Source organism: Argiope bruennichi, chromosome 4 (assembly GCF_947563725.1).
Source record: "Argiope bruennichi chromosome 4, qqArgBrue1.1, whole genome shotgun sequence".
Taxonomy (NCBI): domain Eukaryota; kingdom Metazoa; phylum Arthropoda; class Arachnida; order Araneae; family Araneidae; genus Argiope; species Argiope bruennichi.
The window spans coordinates 83,011,367-83,027,130 of record NC_079154.1 but is presented as its reverse complement, the minus strand read 5'-3'; the positions used below and the strand labels follow the sequence as shown (position 1 = coordinate 83,027,130).

The 15,764-nt window shown below is 27.1% G+C and overlaps 1 protein-coding gene across 1 annotated transcript in view; it reads left to right on the top strand.

Moving 5' to 3' along the window:
* Positions 1 to 15,764, top strand: part of LOC129965832 (reversion-inducing cysteine-rich protein with Kazal motifs-like) — a 128,650-nt gene that overhangs the window by 48,118 nt on the left and 64,768 nt on the right. The window contains exon 3 of the mRNA XM_056080047.1: positions 8,808 to 8,894. Coding sequence (XP_055936022.1) covers positions 8,808 to 8,894 — 87 coding nt within the window. The remainder of the gene's footprint in view (positions 1 to 8,807; positions 8,895 to 15,764) is intronic.

The following is a 15,764-nucleotide window of genomic DNA, read 5'->3' as shown; positions in this document are numbered from 1 at the left end:
GTAGAACAAATTATCGAAAACTGAAGAGTGTTGAAATTTCAAGTGTTCATGATGGTGTGATATTTAAGTGATAGGCGCTGTTATTCGCTGATTTCGGTATCAGAATGTAAATAAACTTCAATATGTTTACAGGAATACGTTGGCGATAAGGCCTGATTTTGAATTGCAAATTGCAATAGTACTCCATTACGATATCAACGAAAAAATGGCGTACATTTGTGAGATTGGCTAACACTTATCATTTAAAAGGATAAAAATGTATTTTTAAAGTATTCAGATTTCCATTGCAAGAGTATGTTTCATGAGTCAATAATTTTGTTTCTTATATATTTCCTTAAAATAGGGAAGAAAGAAGAAAGATTTTTACTTTTGATTAAATTCAGCTAGAAAAAGAACTCCCTCACTTTATATGACAGATAGTCGATTTTTATCTTAAAATAAGATTTCTAAAACTATAGTGTATATATCATTAATGGTACATTACATTACTTTTGGTGATTCACCTTTTAATTTAATCACGTTTCACTTTTCCACTTCATTCACTTTTCAATTTTTCACTTCACTTTATATGAAAGATAGTTGTATTTTTCGATGTTTCTTTTAAAATAGGGTTTCTAAAACTATATTCTACGTATCACTAATGGTACATTACCTTATTTTTGATGATTCACCATTTTCATTAAGAATTCAAATCAGTGTTCAAAATGAACACAAAATAGTGCCCTTATTAATATTTCGTTTCATAATACATACATTTTTGGTACTTTCACATATTTTCAGTATATATAATGTTAATTCTTATTTATGTGACATAATTGTTTTTTTAAGTTTTAGAATCCCTGTCATTAAGATTGGAAATCTGCAATTATTCCATTAATAAATTTTTTTCATTAAAATAAAATTCTCTAAAATTTCATGCTTTCTTAAGTATGGATATTATTTGCAAATTAAAGTGTTATGTGTATCATTGCTTTCTGAATAAATATACCCATTTGCAGTTCTTGTTTAAATGATAAAAGTTTGAGATATCTCATACAAGCTAATAACAGTAAGCGGACAAATTATGCTGGAAATTTTATTAAAAAAGCTAAAACCTTAATGACTTGAAAATTTGCCTTAAATGCACATCCAAAGGAAAAACTTTTTCTGGGGACTAACTTGAAGTCTAATATTCATAAAAAAATCGAGCATTGATAATGGAAATCAACTTTAACGGTATTTTAAAATTAACCTCTATTGTGCAAACAAGTAGCCTCTTGATTACACCTAAAATTTACATATCACTGATATAAGATTCCACAGAAAACCTATTTAAAGAAGTTACTTATATCTGTATTGCCAAATGTTGAGAGAAGTTCAAAATTTCAAGAGTTCTTTGAGGAAAGCTCAAAACGTTTATGAACAAATCATAAATCATAGACAGTCTATAGATTATATCTGCTTTTATGTTTTGTCAAAGCAAGAACCTGTCAGAATTTCTCTTCTATCATAACTTTTATAATGAATGGTTATTAATGTCTTGTGGTGATTTAATAAGAAGGAACTATAAAAGCAATCATGGAATTGAAAATAATTGATACAGGTCCGATATCGTTGAGTGGACTGGCCCCTTCTGTTTTCGGTTAATGGTATTTCATGAAGACCTTTAAAAATGGTATTTGTTTTACGAATAAAGCCTTTTTTGTTTTCCCTTGACAATGAACTTATTGATACAATCTCTGACTTCAGTGCAAATATTGGTGAAAAGTGATGTGATGGATGAATTGGCACTTCTAATCTTTATTATCCACCCTTTTTTCAGCTGTGGGAAAGCAAGCTGTCTTTCTACTGCCTTTTATGTGAGCGTTATTGCGTTTGGTATGTGCCTCTTTGGATGTTGGCGTTTTGTCTTACAATAATTAATGATATTTGTTGTGAATTTTTTATTTATTCTTTTTTACTATGCGTTTTTGCTCATGATTAAGTTTTATATTGCAAATAGCTCGTTTAATTTGATTTCTTCCAAACAATTTTTGCATTCTCAGGTATGATCTTTGAAGGTAATACATCCGGCGCTAATAATATACTGAAAAAAAATTCACTTTTTTTTAAAAAAGAAAATTTTTTTATGTAGATGAAGTAATTTGTGATTTTTTAAAAAATTCTATGCATGTCGTTCTTACAAATGCTCACAAGTTTACTCTTTTCAAACTATTTTATTATTAGGATATTTCATATTCATAAAGATGAAATAATATAATCATTTTTTATTCTATAGTCCTGCTATTTTGTACAATTCTTGTTTCATTATGCTAAATGAATATTTTAATAATTTTAGAGTTCTTATTTATTTGATTTAGGCAAAAATTTATTTCATGAAAATGACGTCATCTGTAATTCAATTTGAGAAATATTAATTTATAAGCTAACTATGAATTTGGAAATATATTAAGGATTGAAAAGAAAAAATTAATGATAGTATAAAGTTTCTAAACACTATTTTTTAAATGTAGTGAAAAGTAAGAAATAAAATATTATCGAAGATCTAGCAATAATATCAAGAAATTAAGACACAATGAAAGCATGTGGGAAAAATATTATATATTCTTTAAAAGTTGAAATATGAAATCCTAATGTACTTTGAATATTTCTGTCAGAATTCCTTGATCTTGTAGGAGATATAGATGATGTATGAATTGAAATATTTATTCTAAAGAAATTTGAAATAATAAAAGAAATTCAAATTGAAATTTTATTTTTCATCAACGTGTATTTTTAAATAATTATTAAGAATGCGGATATAAATAAACTTCAAAACGACTATCCCATGACAATTTGCGCATAGTGTTATAATGTCAAATTGGATAGATTCGATTCTCGGTTTCAGCTTGGATTTTATAAGCTCCAATTTCTATTTATATGTAGCTGAAAAAAGAAAGATAGTATCACGTTTAGTGAATTTATTGAAGAAAAAAAAATGGAAAGTAATATACATATAAAAATAACTCTTTAAAAACAGTATTATCAGTAGATTAAAAATAAATATATTTTTAAAAATTAAAAGTCCAGAGGTCAAAATTTAAGTTATAAAAACATGAGGCGTAAAAAACAATAAAAGAAACCTATAAAATCATAATAAATAGCATAAAAAGGAGAAAAAAAAAGAAATCCAAACATTCATAGTTTAAAAATTAAAATGCACTATTAATATAATGTGTTTTTGCGATTTTTCATTTGATCTCCAAATTTTTTATAATTTTTTTCTTTTTTTAAGAGTTAATAATTGCTTTTTTTTATTATTTTTTATATTTTTTATTTAGTGTAGATGTTGAGTAACTGTTGAAGGAATGTAATGAATCTGATAGGAGCTATATTGTATTTTTTAAATAATATCTGATGAATTTTCTCATGGTTTTGAAATGAATAGCAAGCGATTTGATAAGACTAGCTGTACAGAAATAAAGTCACTCGTGGCTGCTTTCTTTCTTTAAAATCCAGGAACTTTTTTGTTTAAAATCTTATTCTGTTCTATCTCAAATATTTTTAGTGGTAATTCAAAAATTTTTGCCTGCTCCAATTTTTGATATCATTTTGAAAAATCTTTTAAGTTTTTTTTTTTTTTTTCATTTTCTTACATTTGAATAATTTTAAATAGAAATTAATGTTTCATTATAAAAATAATAAAATCGTCTTTTTATCATCTCGTTTCTTTCTTTTTCTTTTCTTTTTTTTTTCTTTTTAACTGGGATAAAACTTAGTAGGAATAAATTTATTAAAAAGTATTGGAAAGTAGCCAGTCACTTTCACTGATTATATTACCTTTAAAAAAAGAAATATACTACAAAACTTTTGTATGACAAAATTATTTCCAATAGTGAAAATGAATTTATTTACGGTTAATATCACTTTTTCTACAAGAGATTTTTTTCCTATGAGAGACAGTTGAACTGCTCCGTTTAATATGGAATCTTTTGTTACATTATATGTGTAGCAAGTTCGACGTGAAGATTCATTTCACAAAAAATCTGGACCCCTTTATAGCTTAGGACATAAGGTCAAAAATTCGAAACTTCAGTTAATCTTAAATGCTATATTCCGAAAGTATTCTGCCAAACAGCTTCTGCAGAACCTTTGTTGAATAAATTTACATTGGAAATTTTAATTTAAATATTCTAGTTTTTTCTACTTTGCTCACTTTTCTTATCAGTCCAACCTTAATTACTTCCTATGCAAACGCATTTTCTCTTCCCTTACATATTTTATTGATAATAAAATTTTCTTACCGTCAGCGGCATATGATTAATTGGCGAAAACAAACAAACTGCATTAACCAACGCCACACCAGCCTGCCCCACCAGCTCCAGAAGTCAAAACCGCCATGTCCAGTTTTCCGTAAGCACAACACACACACACGAGCCGGATTGTTATTAATTACTTTCCTTTTTTAATGGGACAGTGGCCCCTCCTCTCCACTTGAGCACCGGTCTTCACTGAACGCTGAACTTTAATCGCAAGCTGTGTTGGACCGCCATTGAAAAGAACCCGACGACTGCAGAGTAATCACTTGACAGAAGAAATCGTCTGCCAAAATAAAACGAAAGAAGAGTTGAGTTGCACCTGAGGGCGATGTGATGAGGGGAATTGATGAGTTCATATTTGGGGATATGAGTTATGAAGGGTCATATCAGACCGCTCTGGTATGCTTCCGGAGTTGTGGATGTTATTTGGTTTGAAATTCAAGAAATGATAAAATATCACGTCGTGCCTTGTGTTTCTTGGCTTAATTTATGGCTCGGGAGAGGAAGTGGCTAGATTTACTTTTAGAATTGTTGATGTTTATAGGCCCTGCGTTGAATTTTAAATTCTTTGTAGGTGCTTTTATTCCCTCAGGGAACAAATGTTGAATTATATATCAAGAAATATACACCTTTTCTTATTCATATACATTTATAAATTATGTTTACGATTGTGTTTTTGACAGTTCATTTTAGATTAGGAAAGTTTGCTATTATTAAGAAATACAATACATCTGTAATTTTTTTCTGAGTTGGAATGCGTTTTACTAATGTTGATATACTTATCCATTGTTATATTTTTTCTTATGTTCCAAAACATAAAACATATTTTATTTTCAAAAAATATTTTGTGATGTTTACTTTAATGTGAAACTAGTTTTAGGATTTTCATTGCCAATATATTATTTGAAGAAACACAAGGATAGAATACTTAATGGGCAATCATCTTGAGAATAAATTTTAAAAGAGAAATGCGCATTTATAAGAAATAAAAAAAAATTATCCTTAAAACGTAATAAATGAAAACAGAATAATGTGTGACTGGTCAGTTTTAAAAGAAGTACAGCAAAATCTCTTTTGTAGATTGTTCAAGAAACAGTTCCAAAACGACATACTGTCAAATTTTAAATCAAAATATAAACTACATATATTAGTTTTACAAAATTATGTTCATAATCATTTTATATATTGTTTTATTTATTTAATCAAACAGTATTAAATAATTCAAAAATATCTTTATAAATAAGAATTTATAATCATTTTATATATTGTTTCATTTTTTTCAATCAAACAGTATACAAAATACTTTATTTTACAGTATTCCAAAATATTTTAGAATTTTAAAGATTAGAACTTTTAATTAATGTGGTAAAAAAGCAATTATTATTTGCCAGGTAAAGAGTTTAAACAACTGGAAAAAATTTTATGAAAATTAAAGAAACATTATTGTAATAACATTTATATTCGAATATCAGTATACGCATATTTCTTCCATTTTTTTTAAAATTTTAATCATAAGACATATTACAATAAAATATAATTTTCCTTATATATATTGCGATATTTTATATAAATTTGATACATTAGATATAAATAAAAATTATTATTGTTATTATATAAAAGCTTTATTTATCGTCTTTTTAAAAGAGATTGACACAGAAGTGCACAATTTTTAATTTTGTCACCAAAATTTTTTTTTATTGCTGTGTAATCAGATTTTGAATGTTATTACATTGTGAATCAGCTACACTTAAAAATGTTTTTCAAGAGCCCTCTCTCTCTTGAAATATCTTTCCTCAATAGGCTGTTAACTACTTTATACAAAATTGAAAGAAAAAAAAAAACGATAGAGATGCCTAATATAAAAAATTTCTATGACTGGTCCGATTTTAACTGATGCTATTTTAATCAGTAAGACAACACATTATTTAAACATTGGCTTCTATAAAGGTATTTTATAACACTGAGAGGAATATGAATTATTCCAGACTTTGTCAGAATGATGTATTACCGAACAGCGATTTAAAAAATTTCAATATATAACGGAATTATAAGTGCTTGTTAATTTTTGAAAATGCAAATATATATATTTCAGGATTTTATAGTATTAATTTTTTAATGCTTACAATTAAACAAGAAGAAAATGTTACATATGCTTCGAATCAGGAAATTTAAATGAAACTAATTATATTTGATTAGAAAACTTTCAAATAGGTTGTAATGCTAAAAATAATAAGTCATTGAAACTATTTTTATATTAAAATTTCTTTTTAACGTAAAATGTAAATAAATAAAGTATTTTATGCTAAATTCTGCAAAGTGCATGATATTTTTTCTTCGTATAGTATTTTGCATAAAATCTTATGCTACTTTAATTAAGATGATTAATTAAATTTAAGAAAGCATATTTTTAAAAAATAAATAAAATAAATCTTATCACATTTAAATACCAGTTTCTTTCTTACGAAAATAATATCAGCTTATGAATTTGCCTCCTAATAATTATAAAAATATCACTTTTATGTTTGCTAAACTTTATATAAGGCTTTTGCGATAATGATTTTTATCAACATGTGTGAATACCTGCACAAGATCATTGCTGCTGTTAATAAGATAGCCATGGCAGCTATTGCTGTAAACAAATGTTGGCCTGCACAGGATTAAAATTTTTATTACCATTTCACGTGTCGCTGTTCATAAATTATGCATGCCTTAAACTGATTGTGTCAACAAACTCTTTAATAATAGGTCACTAATGACCGAAGATTTATGGTAATCTTCTACTCTAACATTAATAAAACAAATTCTGATCAACTCAAGTTAAAATGAGTTCACTTTGTTTTTCTTTAAACATAAGCATTTATACTCATAATATCTAAACTCTTAATGTTTAATACATTTATTTGCTATCTATAGAAATTTATATGAAAATATTTTCTTCACTTAGAAAAAAAAGTTACTCAATTAATTTCCAAATAAATAAACTATATATATATATATATATATATATATATATATATATATATATATATATATCAGAATTCTTGTTTATTGAATTCTAATTGATAAATTCGGGATGCAATTATTTTCATTTTCACGAATGAAAAATTAACCACTTAATTAATTACAAAACTTTTATAAAAACGTTTCTTAACGTTTCAGTATATGTGAGAATTATTTGAAAGCTGATATCCTAACATTGCTTGAGATAAATTATTTTCACATTTTTTAAAATATAAATTAACTATTTAATTAATTATCAAAAAAACTTTTTAAAAAACTTTATTTAAACTTTCGTACATATAAACAGAATTTAAAGTGCTTAAAATGTAATAAATATGTATAGCAAAAGGTAAGTTATCTTATATCAAATCTATTATTAAAAGCTTCATTGATGTAAATATTATATGCGAGAAAGTAAAAATATATTTAATATTAGCACTTGACGGAATCTCAACCCTTTGTCAACAAACACTTTTTAAGCAATTTACTTTTTTAATGGAAAATATTTATGTAAAAATTATAATACATATAATTTTCCTGTCGTCTGCAACTTTAATTTTAATCAAAATGAGAAAAAATATTTAACCAAAAAGTTTTTACATTTAGTAATTTCTAGAAAAATGATCGATTTTTTCGGATAATTTCAGAAAATTCAGTAATGTTTTAATATGGTTTATGAATTATCTTTAAAAAAAGATATAAAATTTGGTTAAACTTAATGGATGACAATTTAAAATATGTTTAAAACGTGGAATATGAAAATATAGCTTTTCAATAATGAATTTCCATCGAATCTCCATCGAACATCAAAATCAAATTGTCAAGCTTTGAATTAATTTTTTCAGTTATAGAAACATTATTTTCGTGTTAAAGAAACATTTTTTCTACATCGATAAAGTAAAATAATGTCCTTCTGCCTTTTCCATTTTTTCTATTTTAAATTCAATTTATTAATCACATCTTGAGCATCGCTATGCTGTTTCATAAAGCAGTATTGTGCATATGCAAAATAAACATACTTTCAATAAAAAATTTAATATTTGATTAAAATGATAATAAATACAGTATTAAAAAGTTTTTTGCAACAATTTGCATAGAAACTATGGGCATTATGCATATTAATTCTTTTTATATTTCTTGTTTAAAAAATACCTATCGTTTCTTTTTGCATATAGATTTTGTATATAAATATTTTTAAATGCAATCTTTAATTAAATGCTTTATTTTATAATAATAATGATATAGAGTTTAGTTATATTAACGTCCCGTTTTGAAAATAAAAATGATATAGAATCAGACTTTGTACAGCAGAAAGATTGATCCATTTAAAGTGAAAAGATTCTTTTAAAAATTGGTGAATCCGTTTTCCTTCTGTGAATATTGAAAAGCATCATAACGTTGCTTTGAAAAAAGGTTTTTAAACAATTAATTATAGTTTCCATGTCTGTAATTAATATTGCTGAAAGTTATATAAGAGGTATTTTTCTCTCTTCTAGTAATATTTATACGTTTGCATTTTTATTCTTTTAGTTATCTTTGGTGTCAATGGCAACTGATCAAATGGAACTGGAAGTCAGTCTACAGAAACTAAATGACCTTTGCCTTAGACCTTACATGGTAAGAAAACCTCATGTTTATGTATTATCTCTTGCAATATTATATTACCTACATGATATGTATAAATTTAGCAGGACTGGGTTAATAAATAGTCAAAATTTGCTATTTCTAAGAGGTTCAACTATGTTAAGCCCCAAGTGATCGACGCTTTTTTACACTATTTCCAAAGTTATTTAGCTTTGTGCTCTCAATTTTATTATGAAGAAAGTGCAATCGAAAAAATTTTGGAACTTTGTTGTTGTAATATTCTGAATTAATTACCATTTACAATACATTATTTTATAATTCTAATTAAATATTGTGTTTTATAATTAAAATAATCTTGCTATTATAATTAAGCAGCATTTAAGTTGTGTTTAAAAAGTTGTATCATATTTTTACTATCTTTATTAAAATTACTTTTAAATTTAAATTGCATATTTCTTTATATAGGGTGTACTGAAATTTGGTTTTGAGATTTGGGAAGAAGGGGGGTGAAATTTTCCCTGGCCTTACCTAAACTGCTTAAAAGCCTCTGAAAGGTTTAATCCGGCCCTGATAATTTATTAAATTTTTAAATTATATGGATATTAACAGTTTTGTCGTATTATACAATGTGATTAGCGTTTCTCTTATTATTTATTTTACACCTGCTTTTTGTACTTGAGTAACATTAAACACTTGCTAAATTTAATATCATAAAATTAGTAAAAAGAATTATAAATTTAGGAAGTGTTTTATCTAATGATAATCGTTTATGAGTAGAATTTTTCAATTTTTTAAAAACTTAATATAAAAAGTTCTGTGTTTGGAAAGTAAAAAAAAATAATTTTTTTAAATCTCTCTTTATATTAGTAGATGGTTTTAAATCATAAATGAATTATTTATTTATTGTAAGTTGCTTACTACTTCTTTATAATAAGCACTTTTTCTTTATATCCATATTAAAGTCATGTTTCAGAAATCTCCAGTGGTACTAAAAGGCCCCCGCCATTCGTTCTTTTTATGTAATTTCAGTATTTTTTTTTTTTTTTTGAAATTGATTTTTTTTCAAAGGAATAAAATTCGGCTGCATTTGCCTGATGATAATGTGATAGTTAAAAACTGAAATGTGTCTTCGCATTGTGCTTATATTTCTTTTAATATTTAATGCGATAAGTACGTGCATAAATAAATGCAATTATTTATCATAGATTTTTAAATTATAAAATAATATTCATAAATTAATAATTTCAAGATTCAAAATATTGTGGTCCAAAAACATTTTATATTAATACTTTAATAAATACATTTATTTGCCTTTTGTTATATTAGAATAAAAAGATTCTTAAAATCGAATTCACGAAAAAAAAATTCCTCTTGGTCAGACTCATTTGCTTTAATATTCTTCAAATAAATTGTGCAGAGTGAATTAACTGAATGAATAGGACAGTTATTTATTTTTTGTCGTGCAATTTCGATTTGGGGACAAAAAGAAATAAAAGGAGATTTAAACACAATTAGAAAGAAAAGGATATAATAAGAATTTTGAATTACTTGCGTGGGTACAAATCTAAAAATTAAAACAAAAAATATTGTCATAAAATATATTTAAAAAATATGATTATAAAATTACTAGTAGAAAACTTGCTTATTCTTGTAAGGAAAAACCTTTAGTATATCTGAAAAAACCTTAATTTTTTTTTTTTAATTTAAAGTGGTGTAAAATTGATTTTTGTTCTATAATATGCACTTAACCCTTCAGCCGAAATAAAGTAATTATTAAAAAATTAATTAAAATCATGAAATTATTTTTATTTTCTGTCATCTACTGTTCAAGAATTAGTTACGTGCCAGTTTGGCACCCATAGGTTCAGCAATTGAATCTCCCGAGAGTTTTAATCTTTATTTTTCATCACGCATGTCGCAATTTATTGCCAGCCTTTAAACATTATAATACTACAAACAAAACGACCACTTGAAAGTAAAATTAATAAAATAAATAAAATTACATTATAAATTAATAATATAAAATAAATAAAAATAATGTGAATGAAAGTCGTTTTGCTTTTTCTCTTACTTTCATTCACATATTAAGTAAAATTTGAATAGGTCAGAATATTGTTAAGTAAAAACATGCATTGGAATTAATCAATCAGAGATGAAAGCGCTACTTTTGAAGATGGCTTTAAAACAAATACATTTTTTACCCCTACTTCTTTTTTTGGTAAATATTTCACCTTTTAAGGATGAGAGTGGAAGGTTGGGTATTGAGTTTTCAGAAACTGGAAAGGCATATGCTTGTTATTGGAGAACAGGCAGTGAGTTAAAATAACAGGATGTGTCAACTGCGAAGGATATATATAATAACTTTTATAGAAATTCGGTATCTAATTATACATTTAATAATAATTTGGCTTATGCATAATGTGGTATTCAGTTTTGTCTTTCAATGGCTAGAATAACGTTTCTGCATTCAGCTTACAGTCATTTTAAATTACCAGCTAGACTTTATGATTATAAAATCAACGTATCCAAATAATTGATCTTTACGAGGCATGAATGTCTTTTCTTGATTGGGATCATGTTCTGTCGATTCAAGAATGAAAAATTGATGATTCCTTCCACCAAATGTATGCAGCGTATATCTCAACAATAAACTCAATTGCTTCATGCAAATTTCAATCCGAAGAACGGCGTGAACCTACAGTAGAGACTCTGCGCAAATCAGCGAGCAGACAAGGTTGCAAGTAGTTCCTTTTTCATCTCCTATTGACCCTGTCAGCCGCTCGAGTGAATATCCCTGCCAGGCCATCAATAATCCCCTTTGGATACTCGTGCCTGACAGCGGCTTCACCTTATTTGTCACATCACAGCAGGCCTGGTGATGATCTGGAACCTTTGGCGCTGCTGGAACTCATCTTCTTGGCGGGCAGGATAAGAAATGGAATGTCCCGATGCAGTGCTCCATCGTTGAGAAGAGCTGTTTATACTGGAAGTGATTGTGGCGATGGAAATGTATTTTAATAATTTATAAGAACATGACTGCGAAAACAAAAAAACAATTAATGGGCATTCATTATGTTCTCTCTCCAGGATTTGGAAAGGACTGAAGCTGTTATGCTTTAAAATTTTTCAAATTAGATTTCCAATAGTCATAAAATTCTACTTTCTTGATCCAAAGTTTGTTTCGACAAATGTATTCGATGCACTTACGGAATTTCTATCTTTTCTTTTACTCGCAAGTTTTACTTATTCGTCGTTTCTTTTCAGTTGGAAAGAAAATCGTTTTGAAGATCTTATGCATATGTATTCATATACTATACTTATACTATAAGATATGTATTCATATACTAAAAATAAAATAGCAACACATAGGTAAATAAATTAATAATTGTTAGGATAAATTTTGCGGTTTTTTTTTTTTTTTTTTTGAGGAGACGTTTTCCACACTTCAAGCTGTAATAAGTTATTTTAATCCATTCAGCTTTTATAGCCAATCAAGCAACAAATCCATTCATCAATTTAATTCCGAATCCTGTTATGAGAAAAAGTATATAATGACTGCAGGATTACGACAGTCTGGAATGATTAACAATGCCTTTTATTAGCCATTAATTATAAAACTATATAAAATTGTGTTATATTTTAAAGAGTGTACCGAATTTAATTTAGCACATTTAATGCAGTGGTGGATTTAGCCCTCTAGAGTTTTTTGGAGGTGAGAGGAGGGGTGGGTTGGGGCCGGGCCTCCTTTTCCTATTAAACTTTCAAACCCATGTAATTTTTATGGATTTTTATTCAATACTTTTTAGTATGAATAGCTTTAAGTAAGACATTTTGGCTTATTAAAGCTATTAACGTAAAGCTATTAGCTAAAGCGTTTAAATAACAAAATGCTTATTTGCAGATTACTTTTTAAAAAGTTAGTTTTTTATATCTCATATAAAAAAAGTACACAACTGAAATTGATTAATAGTTTTAAACAAGATAGCAAAAAAAAAAGTCAAAATTTTTTTTACATGTAACCTAGATAACATTTAATAATAAGATCAGTTTTCTTTTTAATTTAAAGCACCACATCTTTTTAGAATTATAAAAGAAACATAATATAAAATTTGCAAATGGTAATTAATTTAGGAATGCTTCTAAAATTATGTTCCAAATTTGATGTAAGCATATTTTATTCTTATATGAATAATTTGTTTAACCTTTATAATGAAGCGAAAGCACAAAATCAAATAATTTTCAAAATACATTCAAAAAATCACAATCTCGTGCTCGCCTAAAATTGTGGGGCTCTTAGGTAATTATTTACTTTTGCCTGTTTAATTATCCTTTCCTTGTTTTGTGACAAATTGTATATTTCGTAAATAGACCAATCCATTTTACAAACTTTCTTGCTGTTCCATATGAGTTCGTAAAATCTCAAGTCCACTGCAGTTGATTATTTTCTCTCCATGGTGAAGAAAACGGAATGCAACTGTGTTTCAAAACAATACAAACGAGAATCGAAAGCTGACTTAAATGCTGTCTTTGTTTTCTTCTTTTCTCTGAGGTAGATGGGAGAAGGGCGGCACATAATTTTTCCTTTCGAGACAGAGGTACAGAATCCCTACTTGCGCATTTCGGTCACGTGCTCCCACTAAAATAGCAAATATAATACACGTATAAATAAATCTAACGTTATTCCAGGAACGTTTTGTTGGAAAAACGAGCAAAAAGTTACAGGATTAAAGTGACTGAAAGAGGCCGTTTTTGTCTAAAGCGTGTTGCGCAAAAAAAATATGTGAGGGTTTTGTGGCTCTTTTTTCAGAGATTATTGGTTTTGGAATAATAATGTTGTCTTTAATTCGCATGTCATCGGAGAAATTTATGATATTCTTTTAGCAATATTTTCTATATTTTTTTACGTGATATGAATAGATTCTTTACAAACTTGGTTTCAAACTTTCTTACTGGTATAGTGAGTATAGTTTAATTTTGCGCTATTTATATTTTCCATTCAGGTTTTGAGCTAAGTTCAGATTAATAACAAACAATACTGTTTATTTCTATTACTATAATGCAATGAATAGCTTATTTGCTGAATTATACTGCTTATACTCTAAAGTTAATTCGTAAGCTTATGTTTAACTGGCCGGAGTGGTTTCTCCAAAACTTTCTTGCACACTCGAATAAATTTATCATGCCAGAGAACGCCTTACATAGTACTGGCGTACAATAGTAACGAAATATTAAATTTGGCGTGAATTTAGTATTTCTATTTAATACTTGGCGAGTTATTTGACGATTAATCCCTGGCATGAGTTAATAATATTCAAAAATTGAATTTGTGTTTTAGACATGTTTTTCTCAACTGATTGTAACAAATATTTGGCACAAAACTGCACTTTTATTCTCATACCAAACGATATATTTATGTCATTGAGTTTTTGTATAATCGCATTTACTTATTTCTGAAAATACAGACCGACAGACAGTTAACCCACAGTTCGATTTGGCTCAAAATTTGATATGTTTCTACACAATAAATGTGAAATCTGTGTACCGAATCTTGTATGTTTAGCTCTTTACTTTTTGTAGTTATCGTGTTAACTTATATTCGAACAATTGGACAGACGCGCTTCTGAACAAATTTTACTGAAAATTTGTAAATTTCGTGTAAAGACAGTAACCAAATTTCAATAGCCTAGCTCAAATCGTTTTTAAGTTATCTAGTCTCAGACAGATTGAACTCAGGATGTCTAAAACGTGGAGATTCATACTTTCTCTATATTACGTATACGAGAAAACCAAAATGGTAAATAGGATTATAGGTTTTGATGTATATACAATTTAGTAAAAAACAAAAGAATATAAATACATTAAAATTATTAAAAGAGTGCTTTCATTACTGTAAATAAAGACGGATTTTCTATTTGTAGTAGAGTACATAACTTTTAACATGGAAAATGTAAGAATAATTTGCTCTTTAAAAGAATTAATTCTTTATTATTATTATTAAAATGCTTAAGTTTAGTACCTTTCTTTTGAAATTTATTACAATTTTCATGGATAAAGCTCAAAGATTTCATTCATTTACTTTTAAAGCAATGGCTATTGAAACTTCTTTAAAAGTTGTCTATTGCCGCAGAAATCAGTCTGCCTCCGCCCATTTTATGCAAATTATAATGCATTGCCCGTTTTTTGATATTGATTTTCTTTACAAGAAGGAAAAGCATTTCAATGGTTCCACATAATAACGATCAAGTTTATTAATTGATGTTACACTGCTCAATAAGCTTCGAATTGGGCAATGGCATGAAAGGCCTGATTTTTTTATTTTCGCATTGGTTACAGACGAAAGTCTGTTTTTCTTATCAACTCATCAACAATAAAATATTCACAGCATGATTATCTAGCAAAATTAACTCCTGAATAAAATTTTTCATATGTATGTTAAACATATTTTAGCAGTTGCATGGCCAAATAAAAGAAACTATTGAAATTTTAAAACTTTGCTTTATTTCATCACGGAAAACATATTATGTACAAGAAAAGCAAAAGAGACCAAATTTTTTTCGTTCACTCGTTTTACTACGAGATTTTTATTGGGATTTCTTTGACACTTGTCATCTCAGGGAAAAGGAAAAAGGAAATTTAGGTGCCTTTAAAAGATTTTTGAAAGCATTAATAAATTTTATCCCTTCACTCAGAGCGTGAGAAAATGCCGAATCCAGCAATTTTACAGAGCACATGTTGAATTAATTAAATAAAAAAGTCGGATTGGATCAGAAAATAAGAGAACATTTTAGAATAAAATTGACATAGACTGATTTCAAATCAAAATTAGGGAATTAATTAAGTTTTTAAGTTAAACTTTAAAATGTCATTACATATATTTACGTCTAACAAATACTTCGTGAGTTA